Raw genomic sequence first — 21,574 nt, forward strand, 5'->3', positions numbered from 1 at the left:
GGGTAATGAAAATGCGATGAGAGTTACGACATCGATTATACTCGATGTATTTATCAGTGGATTTCATATATCGTGTGGGAGGAGTTTAGTGGATACAATACGTGGTTCGGTATATCTACTCTTTGGTAACATATCGCGGTTGGAAAGGAACAGAACGAAGGGCAAAGAGAGGGAGAAACGGAGATGGAATGCGAGAGAGAGAGAGAGAGGGAGAGAAAGAGAGAGAGAGAGCGGGAGCTCAGGGAAGAGGTGTAGTAGGTACGTGAATGTGATTACGGGTTTCTGTCATTCAGTGTCTATCGCGTCGCGAAGCTCCGAACACCTTGGGGATAAAACGGAAGTTTCATTCAACTCCGCGCATTCAACGAATTCGAATTTCCTGTTTATATATCGCACGTACCGAACCGACGGTTTGCATCGCTGTACCGAAAAAAAAACCCGATCAACATTCGACCGAACCGATTTCACAAGCCGACGAGGTTTTCTTTCATCCTTGTTTTCATTCAGTCGTTTATTCATTTATTTATTTAATCATTTCGTTTTTTTACTTGGCAAACTCGTATTACCACCAGATTTCTTTCAGAGTATTATTAATTTCTCGCCCAATTATACAACACCAAAAATATCAGAGTTTCACTTTTTTTTCCCTTGATATTCCACATGCGAACGTGTATCGTACACACAGTGGCATGTTCGGTGGTAATTAATTAACGCGCAAATTATAAAATTATTGGTGTAATATCACCGCGTAAAATTTGCTGGTCACCTGACGAAATCGGATGTATACAGTAGACGAGCGCTCGGCTTGCGGTATATAAATACGTGCCAATCTGAATAGGGAGTTGAATTACCTCTCGTAATTTTGTTCCATTATAGGTAAAAGATCGTCGATGATCGACTAACGGTTGAATCAAACGTATAGCATCTGCACGCGGAAATTATATTCCGCGTTCTGCATCAACGAATAACGCGATACAGTTTCGTGCATATAAAAAAAAGGATAAACTGTACATAGGTATTTACACCCATATAAACACCCATAGCTGCAATTCAACGGAGAACAGCTACAACAGCCGCAATTCGCAAGTAAAACTCACGGTGGGTATTCATGCAATTTGTGCAATTTTTTCACAACTTGTGCGCGCATATTTTTTCACTTTTTCAAAATACCTCAGAGTCAAAAATTTCCGACGACAGAATCGCGCTCGCGACCGCGACGTATGATTATTTAGAAATTGTCGGGCCGATATAATTATGCATGCGAATAAATTAGTTGTTCGCTCGTAATCGCGTCGATATTATTACTGTTAAAAAATTATTAAATTAACATAACGTTACATTCGCACGATTGCAACACGAAAGGAGAGACATAGCTGCGTATTATATGTAATATACGCGCCCGCGAACGCAACGATCGCGCGCGAGCTTTTTACGCGGGCGTTTCAACTTATAAGGAACACGAGGTGGGGACTCTGCCTACATGCGTCCACCCACATTTGTTGGCCTTCGGAAATGCAGTTAAAAATCTTCGGAAGTGTTGGATAAATGTGACTTATTATGAAATGCGCGTCTCACGAGTAGCTCGAAAGTTGATTTCGAACGTTCGAACGTCGCATCTTTACACCGCCGGAATCGTAGAATCGCGCTTTGCGTGCCTGATCTGATAGAAAAAAAAAAAAAAAAAAAAAAAAGGAAAAAGAAATCCGGAAAATCGGCGGTCAGAGCTTACTTCATTTTTTCCGGCTTCATTCTTCGGCACGCATGAGATCCGATCGATTTTATCGTGTCGTGGCGTAATCTGGACTACTTTATTCCCGTTTTGTAATTTCTCGTTTCGCTTACAATAATTCTCGCATATTTCAATGATCCTTGATTTTTTCGCAGGTTGCGGTCGAGTGATGGGCGAAAATCAGTAACCAGCTTCTAGAGGTGTTAACGAATAGATTCCTGATGTGTGCGGTTGAATAAACTTCCGGGAAGCACCTCGTAGACGCTCGTCTACCGAATAATTTTAAGGACAAACGAAAAATAGCAGATCCCATTATTGTAACACCGGAAGCAAAATGGTGTACAGAGGTACTCTGCAAACCGACGACCCCAGGGATGCCCCGAAACTCGTCAGAATGGCTCCGCTCAGATCGAGCGGTCCCAGAATTCCGTCGCGAACGGGAGATCGCGTCAATCATCAAGGAAATTCCGAAGCTGCCTCCAGATCTGATTCGAAAATAAAAATGGGTGTCCCGCGGCTACGAAATATAAACCAAATCCGGGAGACCGTGTTCATCGATCGCTCGCTCACCCCGATTGAATTGATAGGTAAAAATCACAACGATAATAAAAAAAATTCACGACCTTATTCGATAGCGATACCAGCGTCCGAAAGTGACGTCGCTAAGAACGCGAAAAATTCTCGTCCTCAGAGTACGATGCTGGCTAATTTAAGGGACCTCGAGAGACTGAGGAACACACCGACGTCGAAGAGGAGCGAAAAAAGTTGCAGGGCCAACGTGGCGGACATAAAATTACTGTCGAAAATGGCAGCGACCGATCTGAGGACCGCCGTAACTCCGTCCGATCGAGACCCCGTGAAAATTCAATCGGACATATCGAGGATCCAGCAAATGTTCGAATACGCTAATTGCAGAGCGGTAACAACGGTGGGATTGAATGCGCCCGGTAACCGCGTCTCGTCGTCGTCTTTGAAAAATAATCCCGATGTAGCGTACAGGCGGACCTCCGACGTCCCGAAGTCACGAGCGGAAGTGACGCGGTCTCACCACTTGGTCAAATCCAAGACGCAAGACAGCTACTCCACAAATTACGAGCAACGACAAACTAAAGAGAAACAGTACGCGGTTACGAGCGACCCGAGACACCCGAGCGTTTTAACGAGCTCCAAGGTCTCGCAGCAAAGTTCAAAGCCTCCGAAACATCAGGCGTTAAAAACGCAACATCAGATCATCAGAACCGCTGCGAGCAATCCAGCGGTCATCAACAGGCCGCCCAATAAGCCGGAAATTCCTATAATTCCCGTACGGAAACGGAAAGACAGGGACCAATCGAGGGCGACGGAGGACAAGGGATCGGAATCGATCGTCTGCAGAGAAGCTGATCAAACGTTGCAAAGGAGTTTCGAGAGGTTGCACCAGCAGCCTTGCCAAAAGTCCGGAACTACGTCGTCCGAGACCGCGATAATTAATGCCGATAGTAGGGGCGGTTCGAACAAACGCAACGTGACCCTTCAGAGGCCCGATATCCTCGAAGGACTCCTCAAGGAATCCGATCGGCAAATAGCGGACCTGGAACAGGACTTGGGTACGAGGAAAAGTAGACCGCGGAGCGTCTGGCGAGGTATGGTGCAGTCCATGAGGCTCCACGACGTCGAACTTCACTCCGACAACGAGGAGCAGCACAAAGGTACATACACTTAGGATATTTCAAACGTTTCATCGAAAATGTCCAACTCCGCCCGGAATCGATCCCCCGATTCGTCGTATCCAGAGGAGGAAGAAACAAACGCCGACTGCGGGATCGGCTCCCCCTATTTTTAGTCTCGCTACCCCTGAACCGTCTTCCTGCACCCTGTCTCACTTAGTTATGCCATGGGCCAGGTCAGGGTGTCAGACCCTAACATATGCCGTTGCACATGGGTTTATTTACTGCCGTTACTGTATCGCTCTATAGCTCGACGCTGCGGATTGCGATGGGGTGTGCAGCCCAGGATGACGCCGTTGACGATGGCTGTGGCTCCCGGCTATCGCGCACATTTCTAACGTTCGGTGGAGTCTAATTTTTAATTTTCGCGACATCGAACGCCGGATACGAACGCGTGTCTTCGAACGCGTGCAGTTTAACTGTAATACTCGTGCAGAATCACGATATTATTCACTCTATCGTCTGCATCTAATTGGAAGTAGAGAACCAGTTCGGATAATGCACCTACTTTTTTTTCTTCCTGATGCTAATAACCGTCATGTATATGTATAGAGTGTTCGTGCATCTCGTTGTTAGGTGTAATTAACTACCGTTTACCCGTTAACTCAGGATTTGCCGTGAAAAAAGAGAAAAAAAAAAGAAAAAAAAAACATTGTTACAGGATACCAAACTCGTGTTTCAAGTTGAAGCCAATTTGTCGAAGATCGGTTTTTCCGTCATCGTGAATAATTGCATGTGAAACGAGCGGCGATTAATCGGATTGGAAAACATGATTTTCAAAGTAGAGGCGCAACGTTATTTTTTTCTTTCTATCTTCAAATTTGATTAGCATCTAGACGAACGTGTCTTATCACCGCTGAGGAGTGCTACGGTGCTCTAGATAGTTTCAGACTGATAACCGGTGAATCTGGAACTCGAGTTCCACTCGACAGATAAAAATCAAAGCTCACGATAAAACACGTAGCAATGAATCCCTGTGGTAAGATTCACATCGTCAGCTGTGCAGATACAACATGCGTCCTGCAACTGCACATTCTCGCCGTTTTTTTTTTCCTACACATTCCGGCTTCGATACGGATTAAACTGATTTCCCTCCCTATAAAAGTTTCATCCGATCCGATAGTAGTTTCCCCGAATTTGCATCCCTCCAATATCCGCCGGATATTCCTTCGATATCCTCTCCTGGAATTGATCCCGAAATTACGGTACGTTACGACGCGGGATAAAAAGGCACTCAATTTTTCGGGAAGATATTATATTCTCGTTTTTTCTCCTTTTTGTCTCTGGGTTCGATCAATTTTTCTCAGAATTCACATTTCCCCCAGAGCTCCGCGAGCGGCCGGAGTCGCCCTGTGCCGCTGTGCGGCTTCCGGTTTTCTTTGTCGCGACGATTCTCGCGGGTTCCTCGCACCCCGGCGTCTTCTTCTTCTCTCCTCCCTCCTCCCCGACCCTCCTCTTTCCTCATTCCTCTTTCCTCCCCCATTTCCCGTATCCCGGTTTTACCGGCGCCCTCCAGCCGCGATCTTCCTCGCGCGCGTTCCTTGCTCCGGAGGCCCAGCATCCCTTCAGTCTACGCCCTAATATTGATCCCGGTGCTCTCGCCTCCTCCTCCCCATCCAACTTTACTATATTCAACGCCACAATGAAATCCCTCCTCCCCACTACCGAACTCCATATGTCTGATGTTCACGACAGTACAAACGTAGCTGTCAAACCGTTAACACGCCGCGGACAAACCGGTGACACGTTATTACCAGCGCACGTACGTATGCACGTACCTATGCGTACGGACGGACGGATAGAGGGATAACAATCGTTCGAGCGTAGAGCGCGATTTTTTTACCTGTTCAATTTTTCATCGACATATTCGACTACGACAAAGTCGTCTGGTGCGTTGAGAAAATTGTCGATCGAACATCGAATTTTTCAAATATTACCATGACAATTCGCTCGAACTTCTAATCGCAAGAGTATCAAGTGTGCAGCGTTTCAAATTCCGGAAATGGTCTTGTGCGATGTCTGTGATTCTAAGGGTGAGAAAAATATATCTTTCTTACGCACGAACTTCGTAGCCTCGGTTTGAGCGAGACACTTTTCGCTTCGTTTTTTCATTCGAGATGACAAAACGGTGTGCGTGCGGTCTCGACGTTCTTACACCTCTTAGAGTACATGAGACGTCTGCGGTATAATCAATCCTTCGAATCGACGAATCTGATTTAGCTTTAGTTTTTCCTTCCAGTTTCGACGGTGTTGAAACAGCGTGTTTCTTGAAACAGAAACGGATAGAGAGAAGCGCGTTTCGGTGCTGCTGCAGCAGCAGCAGTAGTCACGCCGCTGTGCGTAGCGCGGTGCGGCTCACATGCACCGTGTAACACTCATGAGTATATATATATATATATGTGTATGCATGTAATCAGAGAAAATGAACATTACGGGACAGTACAGACGCCTCGAAGCGGCTTATCGCCCCGCTGCAGACCCCATGAGATAAAGAGAGCGCGTTCAAGTCGAAAGAATGAAAAAAGGAAACGTGTGTGCAAGAATGGTAGGATGAAAAACAAACGGCAAAAAAAAAAAAAAACATATTCAATAAAAAAGAAACCTTTGAAAAACCGATTTCGTCATCAGAAAAAGCGGAGCAGCATCCCCTTTACGCACGTATGACCACGTCACGTGAACTGCCATTAACATATTAGTGAACACGAATATCGCCATATACATCATATGGATTCTATTTTATACAATTTTCTTTTCTTTTTTTTTTTTTTATTTCTCTATTTTTACTATTTTCTCTTTTTCCTTTCAATGAATTTCAGGCTACGCCCTTTCTTTGTAAAGAAGGCAGAAAAAAAGAAGAAGAAAAGAAAGTCAATTAAAGCGAAAGAGGAGATAATTATACTTGATCAGTTATGTTTCATTTGACATATCTCACGAGGTCGGGATAAGGAGTATTCGAATTTTTTTTTTTTTTTTGGTCACACTCATATGCGCTCTTCGGTGTAATTGGTCTTATTTACCTTCTAATTGTCATTTCTCGGTAGAAATAAGGTTCTCAATCATCGTGTTAACGAACTGACGAGTAGGTATGGTATACACACGCGCGTATACCATACGAGAGAAATTCACGTACGACACGCTCTTCAGCGGTACACATCTTATAATCACAAGTATTAAGTGTCTCTTTAAATTATTATGGGGGTCATCCTTAGCGATGACGTCATAATACGGGAACTATACATATATACCACAAAGCCGCATGGGTTAATAAATTAAGACTCTGATACCAAAGGGGTCATTGCATACTACGTGTACACCGAAATATATGTATAATTCAATTTTCATTTACCCAACTTATAAAACTACTTCCACTTCACATGCATAATAGATTAACCCATTTTCTGTGGGATACCTACCCGATAGCATACGTATTCATAGCTCATTAAGTTCAATTTTCAAACGGATGGAAGGTTTTTTTTTTGTTGTTTTTTTTTTTTTTTTTTTTTTTGTCTCCAGGCATCGCATACGCAATTATCCGTCTATGAAATAGGGGTGATGATGGTTAATACCTTACGTATAATATTTCGACCACATGTGCGAAGGTTGTATGGAAGGATTATGTGAATACATATCCTTTATATATACACACGTAGTATGTACATAGGTATAATTAGGAAACAAAAGTAAATAGTCCAGGTGCGGACAGTGTCTGATATGCGGGCTACCGGGTATAAAAATAGTTGATCGATTCACGCAGGTTCCGCGTTGTACGTGCTCGGAGAAAAAAAAAAAACAGAGAGAAACAAAAAAAAAAAAGTTGGGAAACTTTGCCCGCGCTATCGAAGAAACCCCCATGAAATAACGAGGTGAAAATTTACACGGGCCGGGGTCAGACGACCGTCTAGATTCTCTAATTTAAAATACGGAAGAACCTATACGTAATGGTAACGCGATATAACGCGAGCTTCGCATGTACGTACGTTCCGTAATATATGTATACACAAGAGTGTCCATCTCATTTGAAACTTGTGTCGTCAACTATAAACTGTAAAGTCTTTAGTGTCAGCGACCCCTGACACTTGTTATGCTGCACTTACGTACTACGCGAGTAACGAAGAAAGAAAGGAAAAAAAAATGAAATAAAATAATTCACCATGGATATACTAGGTACGTAAGTAAGTAGGTACGTGTTATTATACCACCTACGTACACTTCGCGCGCGTAATATATAATTTTTTTTTCTTCGCGTACTTATATTTATAATACCCCCTTGTAATGGTGTACGCGGGGCTTTAAAAAGACGCGTGCATATAATCGTGAGAAATGCACATGTGACAATTACTTATACCGCAGCTACCGATATATACATATTCACACACGCGTATGTGCTTTTCTTTCATCTATACATACGCGCATACGAACGTATATTGTAAGTATACGGAGGATTCGTGTGCAGCGTGTACATTCAACTTGGACATTTCTCTTTATCAGCTCATCTTCTACGTGTTCTTTTTCTTTGGCTCGCGTTTATGTGTACAGTATGTGTTTTATTATAGACGAAGTATATATGTTTCATCTGTATACATATATATACCGTGGCTAGTTATTCGGCGACGTTGCAGCATACGCCTTAATGAATACCGTATTACGGATCATATATTTCCTCGATTAAATACCATGCCTATAATAATAATGACAAGGATAAATAATTCATACACATATAGAAGCGTTATATGCACGTAGAGGTGTAATGTATACATTATATAAATTTTTTTATACACACATTCTGCTGGTTATGATTTCATTATTACGTAATTATACGTACGAGGATTTGTAATTACAAATATTAATTTTTTTTATAACATCGGTAGAATTTTTTACACCTGATTCGCTAACAAATCGACATTCGCGTTATTCGGAATCCTATGAGGACAGAAAAGTTAATCGTTAACCCCTGAGGAGGTCCGAAAATTTCTTACAAGCCATGCGTCGTCGCTTCGGGACAATCAAGGTGTTGGCTGAACATTGAGATTTTCGGTTCGTTTGTATTCAGGGTCTAAAAGTTTTCCAATTCGCGCGTTGAAGAAGATCCCTCCGTTAACATCGTTTCGATTTATCGCGATTCAGTTTATTTTATTTCACTACGGATCACGGACACCGGATGAGCGCGAAGTGGATGTATTTCGTTGCCGCTGCAATTGCAGAGGTTTAAATGAAATTCCGTCGTGTGTGTTGGTGATAAATATAATCGCGACTAACTGTACGTACGCCCGGACAATGGCTGACGATGGGTATTCGCTGTATGGTGTATACATATATACACGTACACGTCCTACGTACGTGTAATGTACGCATCGCTGCTTCTAATTGCAATAGCGGTTCTCAACATTCGGAACTGCTAGCCGACCGAACGAACGTTTGCTTGAATTTGATCGCGGGCTGTAATCGTTCGGATAAAATTGCCGCCTCGACGTACGACTATTCGAGTACCACGCCCTCGATTTCGCAAGCGATCGCGCGATGATCGACGTTCTTCATTATTGTAACCGCGACGATGTTTACCGGAGGTAACTTTGAAGCCGCACCTTTAATGAGATGCTCGTGCGCCCGTGTGCCGATGCATTTCAAGGTCTCTCTCTCTCTCTCTACGCGTCGGAAAAAACACCTGCGCTTTCGTACGAGTGTATAATTGAAAAATTCGAGCGACTTTCTTGCATTCCAATTAAGAATTCGATGATCCGGCGACGATGCGAAACGACGAATTTTCATTCTCCTGGAAATTCCCAATAACAATTTCAAACAATGGATTTCTCCAACCCGCTAATAAATACACCACGAGTCGTCGAAAGCCTCTTGGGAACGAGATACTCGGACAATGACTAGAAACAATGGGGTTTCTGTGTACCTGAAGCTACTTCGGAAACACCGCGTGGTGCATAAGGTACACCGCAGCCGCTACCTCCACTCATTGTCAGTCTCCCGTTCGTTCGGTGTTACGTATTAGCATTTCCTCTTCGCTATCGAGAAACTCGAAGGGGCTGAATTTACGCCTATTATTATTCGTCATTAGCGGCGCAGTAGACACACGCCGGTATATTTCCGAACTTTGGTGCGCTGTTGCGATCGCTCGTTCGACGAAAAATTCTTCCTTCTAATTTAATAGGGTCGACAAATTTTCGTATGTATGTATACACGATTTCGAGTCCTCGAAAAATCTGAAAAAGTAGGAAGGCGTTCAGACCGCAGGAGGGAAGAAAAGAACGAGGAGGAACTCTGGAGATTCTGTATATTTGTACAGTTTTCTTATCTCAAAAGTTGTAGTGTTTTCCGGTCCCCTTTTTCGGAGTCTCAGATGGCCCCTGCATCGGGGACCATATTCTTTCTATAAGTCCCAAAGAAAGTGGTGTACAGCCTCGTTCGCTCGTCCGCGCATGACGCACGCACTTTACGTATGCGTACTTTAAACCCTACACGTTCTTGAGTCTAGACTACACACGATTATAACACGTACATATAGATATATATATATATACACATATATACGCGCGCACGCCTTGGGCCATGTGCAATAACTTGTTGTAATTTATCGCCCCGAGTCAGAGGACGGATTCCTAGCTACAACCTTTTCTAGCATATACACACGGTACAAAAGAAAATTTTCCCTCAACTTTATTTCCGACGTGTCGATGCATCTCGTTCAATTTCTTTGTTTCGAACAACTCCCCTACTCCTTACTTCGATTACAATTCTGTGAGCTTTTTTGAGAATTTCGAACATCGTTTTTTTTACGATCCATTCAGAATCCTCCGTTCTCCTCGATTTATTCGATTCTACACCGGGTACAATGGAGTACGGCTACGGCACTGCCAAACTTACAATGGGCTATGAAACAAACATTCTCTTGGATTGAGCTCATGCCCGTGCCCGACCCGCAGGGAGAGGGAGTGAGGGCCCGGGCCCCGACTACGGGCACGTGTGTCACTTATCATAACCCACACACATGGCGGTTAGAAATGTTCGTCTCTAATATAAATATACATATATATATATACTCGGTATGTGAGCTTCGCTTTTTCATGCAGCACGTTCGCCCCTTCTTCTCACGTGACGCTGCGATGATGCACGCGTCAGACAAAAAAAAAAATAAAAAAAAAATAAATAAATAAATCCATAATTTGTAAATATATAGGAAAATATATTTATAGTCGATCGATCAACGCTCCGCGATCTTCTCTTTATCTCTACAGACGATTGGCATGACCGGAGTAAAAATTTGCACACGTTCTCGCAACGCCCAAGAATAGTACTCCGGTGTACGCCGTTGAATTTCTTTTTCGAATCAAAAAAGAGAACGTCGGATGATTACCGGTGCGAATCCGTGTCCCCGTTGATTTTACACCGTGTGTTTCACATGCGGCCCCTGCAGTTCCCGCGTCTAGACTCCATTGTTAATTTTGTATTAGGGGGTTGGTCGTGTATTTCCCACAGGACCTTGGGCGCGTGCGAAAAATTTCTCCCTCCTCGTGCGGTACGCGTACCGCTTATTATACGTGTACGCGTTCATATCCCAACCGAAATAAAATCGGCTTCCACACGTTCGATTCTCACATAGGTTCGCACTTACGGTCCAACGCAACATCCCACGCTGCGGTGTTCTCGCGTGGATCCGAGTAGGGGTACAAGTTTTGCATTCGGCTACGTCTGACGGTGACTGGGGACCTTTAGAAAACGACAAAAAAAAAAAAATTCAACACAATCAAAGATGGTACATCGCAAACGGCGTACTTATATATCCATGACCGCGAGTATTCGTATTAGCGTATTTGAACACACGATACGAATACCACAAAACACGCGCCGTACACACGAGGGCCACTACACACCATGCCTCAGTGCGTGCCCAGACCGCGTGCAGTGCGTATCCGCGGCGTGTTGAATCGCCCCGTACCCGAGAGCAGTGAAACAATAATTTTTTTCTTCTCTTTTCCCCCCCTCTCCCCCCCTTTCTGTTTTTTTTTTTTTTTTTTTTTTTTTTAATATATTTTTCCATTTTTCCTTTTTCCACACATTTTTTACCCCGTGCTCGCGAACGCGGTTTGCCGGCAGCGAACGACCACGTCGTGTGCAGTGTGCGGTGAAGTGCAGTGTGCGCTCCGTACCGGCGTTTCCTTTCTGCATATTTTGTTGTTGTTGTTGTTGTTTTTTTTCTGTTGCATTTAATCAGTTTTTCCATTAGACGGTCCGCTCGATTATAACGCGTACTCTTCGTTTTTTTAAACGTACAGCGATGAGCTTGGTTTTTTGATCGGTTGTACAGTCCACGGCCGGTGAGTTCCGCAGGTACCGAACCGCGAAGCTGCAGCATACAGCCAAGCTGAGAACGGTCGGGAGTCAATGATCAGGACGGAGAATAAAATTGAACGAAAAAATGTTTGCGATGAACGGTGATTCGAGATGATTTTTTAAAACTGGGACATTTGCTTTGGCAAAATGCTCGCCATTATTATCGGCTTTGCATATTTTTACCTCGAACTCTTTCGCCTGGAACTGCAAATGGCGCTGGACCCTAATGATTATAAACTATCGAAATTTTTCTTGTAGATGAAATAAATACCCCTGAAATTGTGGATCGTCGAATTTTGTATTTCAGTTGATAAAACCAACGATAATGTCAAATGCAAAAAGTGAAAGTATACGGCAACCCCGTTTTTCTACATAAGGATTGAAAAAACTGGATCAGTTCGTAAAATTACTCAAAAAGCCTAATATGATAAGCGAAAAACCGGAGCTGAGAGAAGCGAATCGTTTATTTTTCAGTTCTAATTTCGCTAATTTATTTCCATGACGCAATTACTGGTATCTCATGTTATGCACTGTCTCGTTATCGTGCATCGATTGATTTACAATTGAAATCTGTGCCCCGGAAATGGTCGTAGTGAATAACAGCGATGACAATATCGCAGGTGCGGAGTGTTCCGAAGGAACTATAAATCTAAAAAAAATATTCATTGTCAGAATTTTTTCTCTGAGTAAAAATTCAAAAAGAAGATACTGACACGGATTCGGCCACCCCATACCGAGGGTATGCGACCTATACAGCTCGTCCGTAACAATAGGAGAAAAAATCCCAGGCTACTAAACCCGAAAGGGGCGGAGGGGGAGGGAAACAATTTTTCGACCCCCAGTTCTTACACAAGGGCGACGGGGCACCCCGAGCGCTACGAACGGTTCTGAAAACATGAACCCAAGAATAACCCTTGTAAAAATATAAGGGAATGGTTGGATCTGGATATGGAAACGATACTGAATTGTAATTTTTATTGAATATATTTTTTTCAAATAAACAATTCTCTCTCCTCGAATGGTCCGTCCCACGAAACTTGAAAAACCTTTGCGTAGGTAACGTTCTTCCTATAATAGGCAGACTCTGGTCGTTAGATTCTTCTGCATACTATAGCGTACAGGTAAACCCTGGCGCGAAAAAAGTCGTTCCAACTTTTGCTGCCTGTGGTGTACGTAGGATTCTATTCTCGGTATCGTTACAATGCATTTGCATAAGTCGCGGTATATTAACCGTCACGTAAAAATTCCAAGCCTAACAACGATTTTCGCGTGGGATTCCGTAATATTCGCATACCGTCGCGATATCCGATCTCCATATAATGCCGGGTCTCTACCTCGAAGAATTCTACACGTGATTATTATTATCGTCAGTTTTTGAAAACCTTAGCACATAGTTTGCCACACTTTCATTCGACTTTAGATACGTGGACGATGGAGTGTAGAGTATATACGTATATTTCCCGGATGATTTTCCGTCGTCCGATGAAACGGAACGATTTATTTGAAAAAATTCTTTTCCAGATATCAACTTGTGGAACAAGAGCATCAGTCAGCGGTGGCGGAAACTCAGGCGAAGATGTTCGGTCCAAGAAATTCCGGAGCCACAAGAAGCTCTTATTCAAGGTGGAACCGCGCGTGCCGGCGTCATACATGCCGTCAGATCGACGCCGACTAGCCGCGAGGTTTCTCCGGCGGCTAAATCGCTTCAGGAAGGATCGTCACCCAAGAAGTTACTGCAAACTAGTTCTCTAAGGCTACCAGGTTAGCATTGTTTACGTCAAACTGTGCATAATCGCTCATTATATTCCACACCTATGTATATGATTTCCTATCGCAAGGTTTTTTTCTCACAGGTATTGTACGCTGCGTATTTCATATACCGCATGACGGCATTGAGTATTACAAGTAACGGACGGTATTTAGTTCACCATCATCTCCGACTCGAACTGACTAAAGAAACAAATAAACATTGCTTTATGTAAATTGTAAGGAGTGTCATGGGGTACCAAACAAAACCAGTACTCGCGATGACTAATTTCACTATCTCCGCGAGACTGTAACGCTGCACGCGAGTACGACGCCCGACGATTAGATTGCCTGAAAACTCGTATCGTTGGTTGTAAATAAATACTGACCAATATATCCGGAGTTAGTTTGCCGCGATATCTGCGCAGAGGTTTGAAATGCTGAAATCGCGGCACGGCGGAATGAGTCATGTGGAGTTCGAGGGAGGAGGAAAGGGGGGGTGGTGAATTTACTCCGCAGGGATAACGACTCCGGAAATTGATATAACTCCGAACGATGTTCCTCCGAACAACTCGATTTCAATTATCTCCTTCTAAATGGTTTTGTACTCTTGGAAGCATGAAATGATTTTCTCTTTTTTTTTTTATTTTTCTGTCGCAGGTACCTCTAAAGGCTTGTCCGACATCCAACAAGTACTCCGTAGTAAGTTCAGCAAAATAAACGCCGGCATACGAAAGCGAAAGGCACTAAGCGTGACGGAGGTATTTCCGGCCAAAGACAATACCGCTTCAAATTTTTACGTTCCTAGCCCGCTTTTGAGCACTTCGGCAAGTAGTCAAGGATTTCCGAGTGAAAATTATCATTCCGAAGGCGAAGATGGGCCCATGTCTCTTCCCCCTTACCCCTTTCACGACAATTTGGAAACTCTGACCGAGATCAGCGCGCCAAATTCACCCGCACAGTGCAAAAGTCCCAACGCTGCCAAGAGTTGTTTCAATTACGCATCGCAAAATACGAGCAATCACAGTTCGCAGAATTTTTCGCTGGTCGAATCTAATCATCAGGATCGTAAAGAAATTGGATATGAAAACGTGGCTTTCGGTAGAAATTCGCGCGGCGCTCTACACAGGAGTAACTCGGAGAACAGAGAAGGACACCGAGGCGACCCTAGCTACGAGAATTTCCACTTTCAAAGATCCCTTCACAGATCGAGGGGAACTCCGGACGGAGAGATCGTCGGCGATCGCGTATTTTCCGAAAGATCCGGAGTCACCTTGGCCCGAAGTCACTCGGAGTCGAGAGATCACCACTCGTACGAGAACGTCCACTTCCAGAAGAATCTCAATCAAAAAACTAGAAATCACTCCGATTCGAGCTACGAGAGCGTTCACATCCCCAGGGTCGCTCCGCGCAAGAGAACGACGGAATTTAAAATCGGGGGACAAGTATCCGGTAGTAATTACTCGGCTACCCAAGATACCACGGGGTCTTCAGGAGCATTGGGATTCCATGAAGACGGACCGGCGAGTTTGGGGGCTAGCAGAAGTCCTGGGAAAAAGAACGCCAGGAGACTGAACAGCAGAAGCGTTGCGAACATTCCCAATTCTTCGGGGACGGGCCTCAAGGTTTGGCAAGTGAGTGCGAAAGAATTTCACTCGCCCGAATTCGAAATTTCACCCGACTCGTCACACCTTCGTTATTTCTCTTTCCAGGGTGTTCAGGACACCGACGAAGGCTTGAACACCGACTCGGAACTTGAGGACATAGAGGAGAATCTCGAGGGCGAGGAGTCGAGATTTTGCACACTGCCCAGGCCCGGAAAGGGCGGAGTGTCTTTTACAATAATGACGGCCAGGTTCCTAAAAGGTCCTGGACACAAAGGTTTGGGCTTTAGCATCGTTGGGGGTACCGACAGCCCTAAAGGTAACATGGGAATATACGTAAAAACGATTTTCTCCAACGGACAAGCGTCTGACCTGGGGACGGTGAAGGAAGGTAAGAACGAATCTATTTTTAGTCCACCTGAATCGCTTCGTCGCTCCTTAATATTTCAAGTCTCTCGAATTTAAAAAAAAAAAAAAAAAAATCTTTGCAGGTGACGAAATACTGTCGATCAATTCGAAACCTCTACACGGAATGACGCATGCCGAGGCAATCGCTGAATTTAAATCGGTCAAAGCTGGAGACGTGGTCCTGCACATCGGTCGTCGTGTTTCTAGGCGTAAAAAGGAGTCTCTGACCCTGACGCCAACGGTAGCCGCCGCGCCTCTGCAGCAGGCTGTAAACTAATCGTTATCGTCATTATTATAATCATAAGAGCAAAAATCATCGACTCATTATCGAAACGTTATGATAATAAAAATACGTCGTAAGGAAATCTAAGCTAATCGTAGGCGCAACCATATCAATAGTTGAACGAAGGGAGAAGAAACAATGAATCAAATTTAATATCTCCGAGACACGGATCTTCCCTTTGGATCATAAATTAAAAAAATCATCTTACACATACCTATAATCCACTATATCGTATTAATCTATCTTCGAACGTTATAATCTCAATTAGCTTGGATTATACCGTACTAATAAGTCTTCTGAGAATTTCGCAGAGCCCAGCTTCCCACTCCGGTCCATGCGATAACTTTTGTAGAAATATAGCTCGTACGGATACCACCGCAACTATAGATTTTCATAATTTATATGCGATAATTACAATATCGTTGCTGCCCGTGCTGTAATATTATTGGTGATAATCGAGGACGTGTTGCTGCTATTGTTGTTGTTATTATTATTATTATTGTTGTTGGGATTATGATTACTGCTATCATTCTTATTAATATTATTAGGGTAGACTGTATTGCGATAAAAAAAAAAACGGCTGTCATATTAAATCGATTAAATTTTATTAGGCAACGAAAAGTATGGATTCGTATATTATAACGGATGGGAAGCTGACCAGCTTATTTTAAACATTCTTCTTCGTATTCTTTTCTTTCTTTTCTCATCCACTCGGTTGACCTTACACCGAACAAAAAAACGCGATTCCATGACCAGACAAATACATGTACCACTAAATGGCAATTATAATGCGAAGCTTTTGATTTTCGGTAGTATATGACAACGTGCAGCGATAAAAAAAAAAAAACTTCCAAAAAACAAGAATTCGTAGATGTGAGGCAGCGATTATTATATAATTATATAAGACAAACGGTAAATCTCGTATGTAAACGAATATAATGAGCAATGAAACTTAATATTTATAATAACAATATATGATTGAGATATAGATGAGAAAAATCGGTATATAACGTGATATACCAAGTGTAATAATTAATAATTAATGATTGTAATGTGTAGTCATTTTACGATTCAGCGACATATACACGCGTGAATCGTGATCTACAATTGAATAATGATCGAATAATGATCACACAGATTTTGCTGAACCGCGATTACGATCGATCCGATAATTTTCTCGCTCATTAAAATATGACAGAATTTACATCCTGAAGGAATGAGACTAATATTCGTGTACGCAGAGTGCAGTTATACTTATTGCACGACGGTATATAATTATAATGAAAACCACGTATTCGTGTATACATAACTATGATAATCGCGGTGTATATGATCAGGAAATCCAAAGTCCAAACTACAATATAAGTTAAGTAATATCGAATTATTTTTTAATCGTAGGCTATATACTTAGAATGAAAAAACCAAGCAAAATGAATATGATAAAAATAAGAATTACAGAGCTCGCCCAAAGATAAAGCCCAAAAATATTTTTACAAACTTGATAGACGAATAGAAAAAAAATGGAAATTGTTTGTTTTCTTTAATAATACTAATAATAATAGAAAAACTTAATAGCGAAGCAGATACTAACGAAATAAGATTATGACAAAAACGAAGAAAAACTGACAAATATAATAGCATACAAAGGTGAAAAAATTTATATTTTATAATGAAATTTTTAAACAATATATGAAACGATGATCAAATGAAATAACTTCCACACGTTTGATGTTTTTTTTTTTTTTTTTTCTCTACACTATAATGAATTTCAGCGTCTAGTCCTGAAGTGGTTTCCTTATCTAGTTTTCTTTGAACTTTTCTTCCCCGTAAAGTTTTATTTCGAGAAAAAATTTTATACGCGCAGAATTTATTAGCAATAGTTAACAATAATATGATCGTACGTAGTTTATTATGTGAATCGAATCCCCAAGGTGAAACGAGTGAAATATTATATTATATACTATACGAGTATAACATACATATTGCTATATACATACCAAACGTAACTAATTAGGATTAATAAACTTTCGCTCAAACGAAGTAATTTTTTAATAATAAAACGATGATGATCAGTCAACGGCATATGTAATTGACGTTATAAATTATTTGGACCGATGATATTTTAAGGGTAATTTTGTTCTCGATGCAACTCATTCTCAGACGTAGTTTTTCCAAAATTGTCAATCGATAAGCGTAAAGCTGATTGCACGAAAAATGAATAGGAAGAAAAAGAAAAATTACAGATGAAAATATAACGTCCACGTAAATAGTGTAATACAATCTTTATAAAAAATAATGACCGTTTATTACGTAATTATTATGACACATGAATATGTATATTTTAGAATTTTTATTGTTTGAAGAACGTATACAATATATATACATACAAATATATATCTTTTATACAATTCTCTTATAAATTATATATTATATTATATGATGTGTTACGCTTATGGAGACGTAAAATTAAAAGTGCAGCACATTTTTCAATGCAACCGTGTAACTTAAATATACAAAATAAACAATAATAATAATTATTAATAATAAATAAAATTTTTATAAGGTATAGAAACTTAATACCATCTTAAAAACTATATCTTGCAGATGATATATATATATATATACGCGTATAAGTATATCTATTCGCGACGGTAGAAAATCTACACCTCCCACGAGGTGGTGATAAAAATATGAATCTATTTCGAATCGATAATACTTAGGGAAAAAGTGTAATTCCATTATATGAGAGAAAATGAACATCAACTTATGGAGACTTCAATGCCGGTTGCGACGATCGCTGGGCAGACGTGTTTTTCGTTCAACTCTACAATCTCTTTCTAAATTTCATTAACGTGCTGATGAATATTGTAGGCCCTGCCACCCCTCCTGGACTCCCTAGGGACCACGGCGAGGTGACCTTGCGGTACTTCAGGTTCTTTGATCGCCGCTTCTTCGACGACAGAATTGAGGTGCCCGGGACGCGACGGCGCCGTGTAAACGTACGTCGTTTCCACTCCGCTGGATTGACCGATCCTCGGGGATTCCTTCTGAATGTTGTCCTGGGCGCTGAGGATCTGTTTGAAACGCTCGTCACTTCCGTCCCGTTGGTGGATCGCATCGTCTCCTAGCTTCCTCGAAGTCCTTGACGAACCTCCGTGATCGCCATTTTCCTCGGCAACATCCTCGCCCCCGATTTCCGTTGGGCCGGACGTCTGGTTTTTAGGAGTCAGATTCAAACCGAGCCATTGAGAGAACATCGCGAATCCTTGCTCCGCACTTTCGGATACCGCTGCTATCAACTCCTCGGTATTGAGATTGTAATCTTCCTCTTCCGCTGATCCCGAGGACTCCGGCGTCTCCGGGGTTTCCACTGGAACGCTGTGAGGTAGAATCATTTTTTTGTTAGGTTTTATTGCAGTACAAAAACTGATTAGAATCTTGCCGTAAATCTTAGCATCGATGTACTTTCGTTTTTTGTACGAGAATGCAAGAAACGGGAGTGGGTATCGAACTCGGTGGGCCGAAAAGTTCAACAGTTTTTCCGTTGTTTCAGCATAGCTTAAATTTTTCAACTTGGAACGATGACCTTTTTACAGAAATTTTTACCGTCCGAGCGGATATTCGATACCATGTATGTTCATCTTTCTAGAATGCGACCGTTGTCCCATTTCCATGAGAAAGACAAAAGATAAAGCAACGCGTAGAAATTTGATGATCACCCACGTGTCTCTCATATTGTACGGTGAAAGCTTCGCGTCGTAGGTATATCGTTTCGTTTCGTTTCGTTTCGCCCGCGCGATCATGAAAACCGTACAGGTAATAACATCGGTGGTAGCCACTCGGTTTACTTATTTTACACACTTACACCGTGGTGTCGAGTTGTCGAATGCTGCCCTGGTTAAAGTTGAAACAACCGATCGGGTAGACAGCCTGAGTCGTGCCGAGTAAGGCTGGTTCGACGGCTAGACAACCGTCGTGACCTGCGGACACCGCTTCTTTTACGCTCGTAAAAGTCGCGCAGATTTGCGCCAAATCCGACAGAAGGTCCATGCAGGTTCGCTTGTTCGCTGCCTGAGCTGCGGGTTGGCGAAACATCGATTCGATTAAATTGAAAGCCTGCCGTGAATTCTACTCCGATAATTACCTATGCGTATCGTGGCATTGTGCATCGGGTTATCGCCGAAACTCATGTTGAGCGTGACATTTTCTTCCCTTTGCTTGATGTTCAGACAGGCAGGACCTCCCAGGTCAATGGCCGACGTTAAATTAAGGTCGACGCAACACAGGCAACCGGATGTTTGACAGAGACACTTTGACGGCGGTGTTGTCGAACGGGCTTCGGTTTCAGCGAGTCCCCAAGAGAATAGGCTATCTGTTGCACATGCAGTTTCACAAATATTACATGCATATAGGTAAAGGACCGGTGCTCGATGAAACTATCATCGTTTTCGAGCGTCGGTATTCGTTCGTTTTCTTAACCGGTCCTCGCGAGCCCCGATTGCACCGGACGATTCGTATCGTCGACAAATTTTCCCTCTCGATCGATCTACGGACTGAATATGATTTCAGCGATTTCTCTGATTTCTTTCTTAGTTTGTTATCAATGGAATTAGGCTCGGCACGTACCACTTCGTACATGTGCGGGGTGTAATAATTGAAGTACGCGAGCGAAGTGTGCCACATAATCAAAGATTTCTAACGAGTTACTTTCCTACGTTAATAGGACAAGTCGTGAACAACATCTTCATTAGTACGGAAAAGCACACGGTGATCGAGTTGATTAGTGGGTAGCTACATTGCGATGCAATCGAGGCTCGTACCTTGAGATCACGGCGGTGGACCTCTTCCGCCGTAACTTATCGGGTCCAGAATCGAGGTGGGATTTATCAAGAGGCGTTAGAAATCCGAGATAATCGAGACCATCGATTTCGATGGTGACTGACCCTTGTTAGAAAAGCTTCGTTGAAATTTACCCCACTTTTGTCATCGAATCAAAAATTTTTGGCTTACATAAGTTTATGAATAACTGAAATCCTGCCGCAGGTATGGTCGTTATTTAAATTAGTTGTTAATCAATGCGAGACCCATTTTCCCGAATTTTCACATCGTAGCACCATATCGATTAATATTTAAATTAATTATACTCCATGTTTGGGATAGAAAATCTCACCGAGAATCCCCGCAGATGACACGGTTACCATCACTGTGCAAAGGACCAATAACGTCACCGTAATATTCATAATGTACAACTTGTTTCCTTTGTTTCCTTTTATTTGTATACCGGCCGAACGTTCCTTTCGTTATTCGAAATTGGTTCGAAGATGCGAATGAATGTTGAGAACAAAAAGGAATTGCAGAGAAAAAAAAAAAAAAAAACGGAAGAAAAAATTGTATGCGTAACGATTCAGCAACTAAAAATAGAACGCGTTAAATAAAACAATCGACCGCGATCGACGAACGAGGAATACAAACTGTGGTTAATAGCGAAACGGTATATAGGAAAACTTTCGCGATAATGAAAAAGCGGCGAAAACGCGGTTGCGGAAATTTGTAAAAGGCAGACGCCTCGGAGATCCTGCCCGCCAAGGAACAGGCTTAAATCTGCCGAGACACAGAGCACGCGACTCTCATACGCGCCGAGCAAATCGTGGGTTGGAAAGACCCGACGTTATTGGCCAGAGATCGGCGGGGAGACCTTGTCATTGGACGAACCGAGACGGCAAGGAACCTCATCTGGGTTACCGGGTGACCTGGATCC

The 21,574-nt window shown here is 42.6% G+C and overlaps 2 protein-coding genes across 3 annotated transcripts; one reads left to right on the forward strand and one right to left on the reverse strand.

Annotated features, from left to right (window-relative positions):
- Positions 1–284: 284 nt before the first annotated feature.
- Positions 285–18,102, forward strand: LOC105688866. 2 transcript variants are annotated; one of them, XM_012405481.3, is made up of 7 exons: positions 285–479; positions 877–1,098; positions 1,885–3,417; positions 13,297–13,536; positions 14,182–15,155; positions 15,234–15,516; positions 15,617–18,102. In XM_012405481.3, the coding sequence occupies exons 3-7, from the start codon at positions 2,064–2,066 to the stop codon at positions 15,808–15,810; spliced, it is 3,045 nt and encodes a 1,014-aa protein (XP_012260904.2). In that variant the 5' UTR covers positions 285–479; positions 877–1,098; positions 1,885–2,063; the 3' UTR covers positions 15,811–18,102. The 2 variants fall into 2 exon arrangements, with proteins under 2 accessions (XP_012260904.2, XP_012260905.2); XM_012405482.2 differs by lacking the exons at positions 285–479; positions 877–1,098 and having other exon boundaries at positions 2,177–2,316; positions 2,421–3,417.
- A 49-nt stretch (positions 18,103–18,151) lies between these two features.
- LOC105688827 lies at positions 18,152–21,454 on the reverse strand. Its single transcript, XM_012405377.2, has 4 exons — positions 20,987–21,454; positions 19,961–20,188; positions 19,682–19,892; positions 18,152–19,194 (listed from the first exon to the last, which is right to left on the reverse strand). The coding sequence occupies exons 1-4, from the start codon at positions 21,054–21,056 to the stop codon at positions 18,654–18,656; spliced, it is 1,050 nt and encodes a 349-aa protein (XP_012260800.2). The 5' UTR covers positions 21,057–21,454; the 3' UTR covers positions 18,152–18,653.
- Positions 21,455–21,574: the final 120 nt, after the last annotated feature.

The sequence above is a fragment of the Athalia rosae genome, chromosome 6 (assembly GCF_917208135.1).
Source record: "Athalia rosae chromosome 6, iyAthRosa1.1, whole genome shotgun sequence".
In the NCBI taxonomy this organism is placed as follows: Eukaryota; Metazoa; Arthropoda; class Insecta; order Hymenoptera; family Athaliidae; genus Athalia; species Athalia rosae.

Bases quoted from the DNA above. Each gene is read 5' to 3' on its own strand.
- LOC105688827 (XM_012405377.2), bottom strand. From the start codon at position 21,056: ATGAATATTACGGTGACGTTATTGGTCCTTTGCACAGTGATGGTAACC. The intron at 20,189-20,986 runs GTGAGATTTTCT...CATGTGCAACAG, and splicing joins GTCATCTGCGGGGATTCTCG to ATAGCCTATTCTCTTGGGGA. The intron at 19,195-19,681 runs GTAAGTGTGTAA...TCTACCTCACAG, and splicing joins CGACAACTCGACACCACGGT to CGTTCCAGTGGAAACCCCGG.
- LOC105688866 (XM_012405481.3), top strand. From the start codon at position 2,064: ATGGTGTACAGAGGTACTCTGCAAACCGACGACCCCAGGGATGCCCCG. The intron at 13,537-14,181 runs GTTAGCATTGTT...TTTCTGTCGCAG, and splicing joins TAGTTCTCTAAGGCTACCAG to GTACCTCTAAAGGCTTGTCC. The intron at 15,156-15,233 runs GTGAGTGCGAAA...TTCTCTTTCCAG, and splicing joins CGGGCCTCAAGGTTTGGCAA to GGTGTTCAGGACACCGACGA.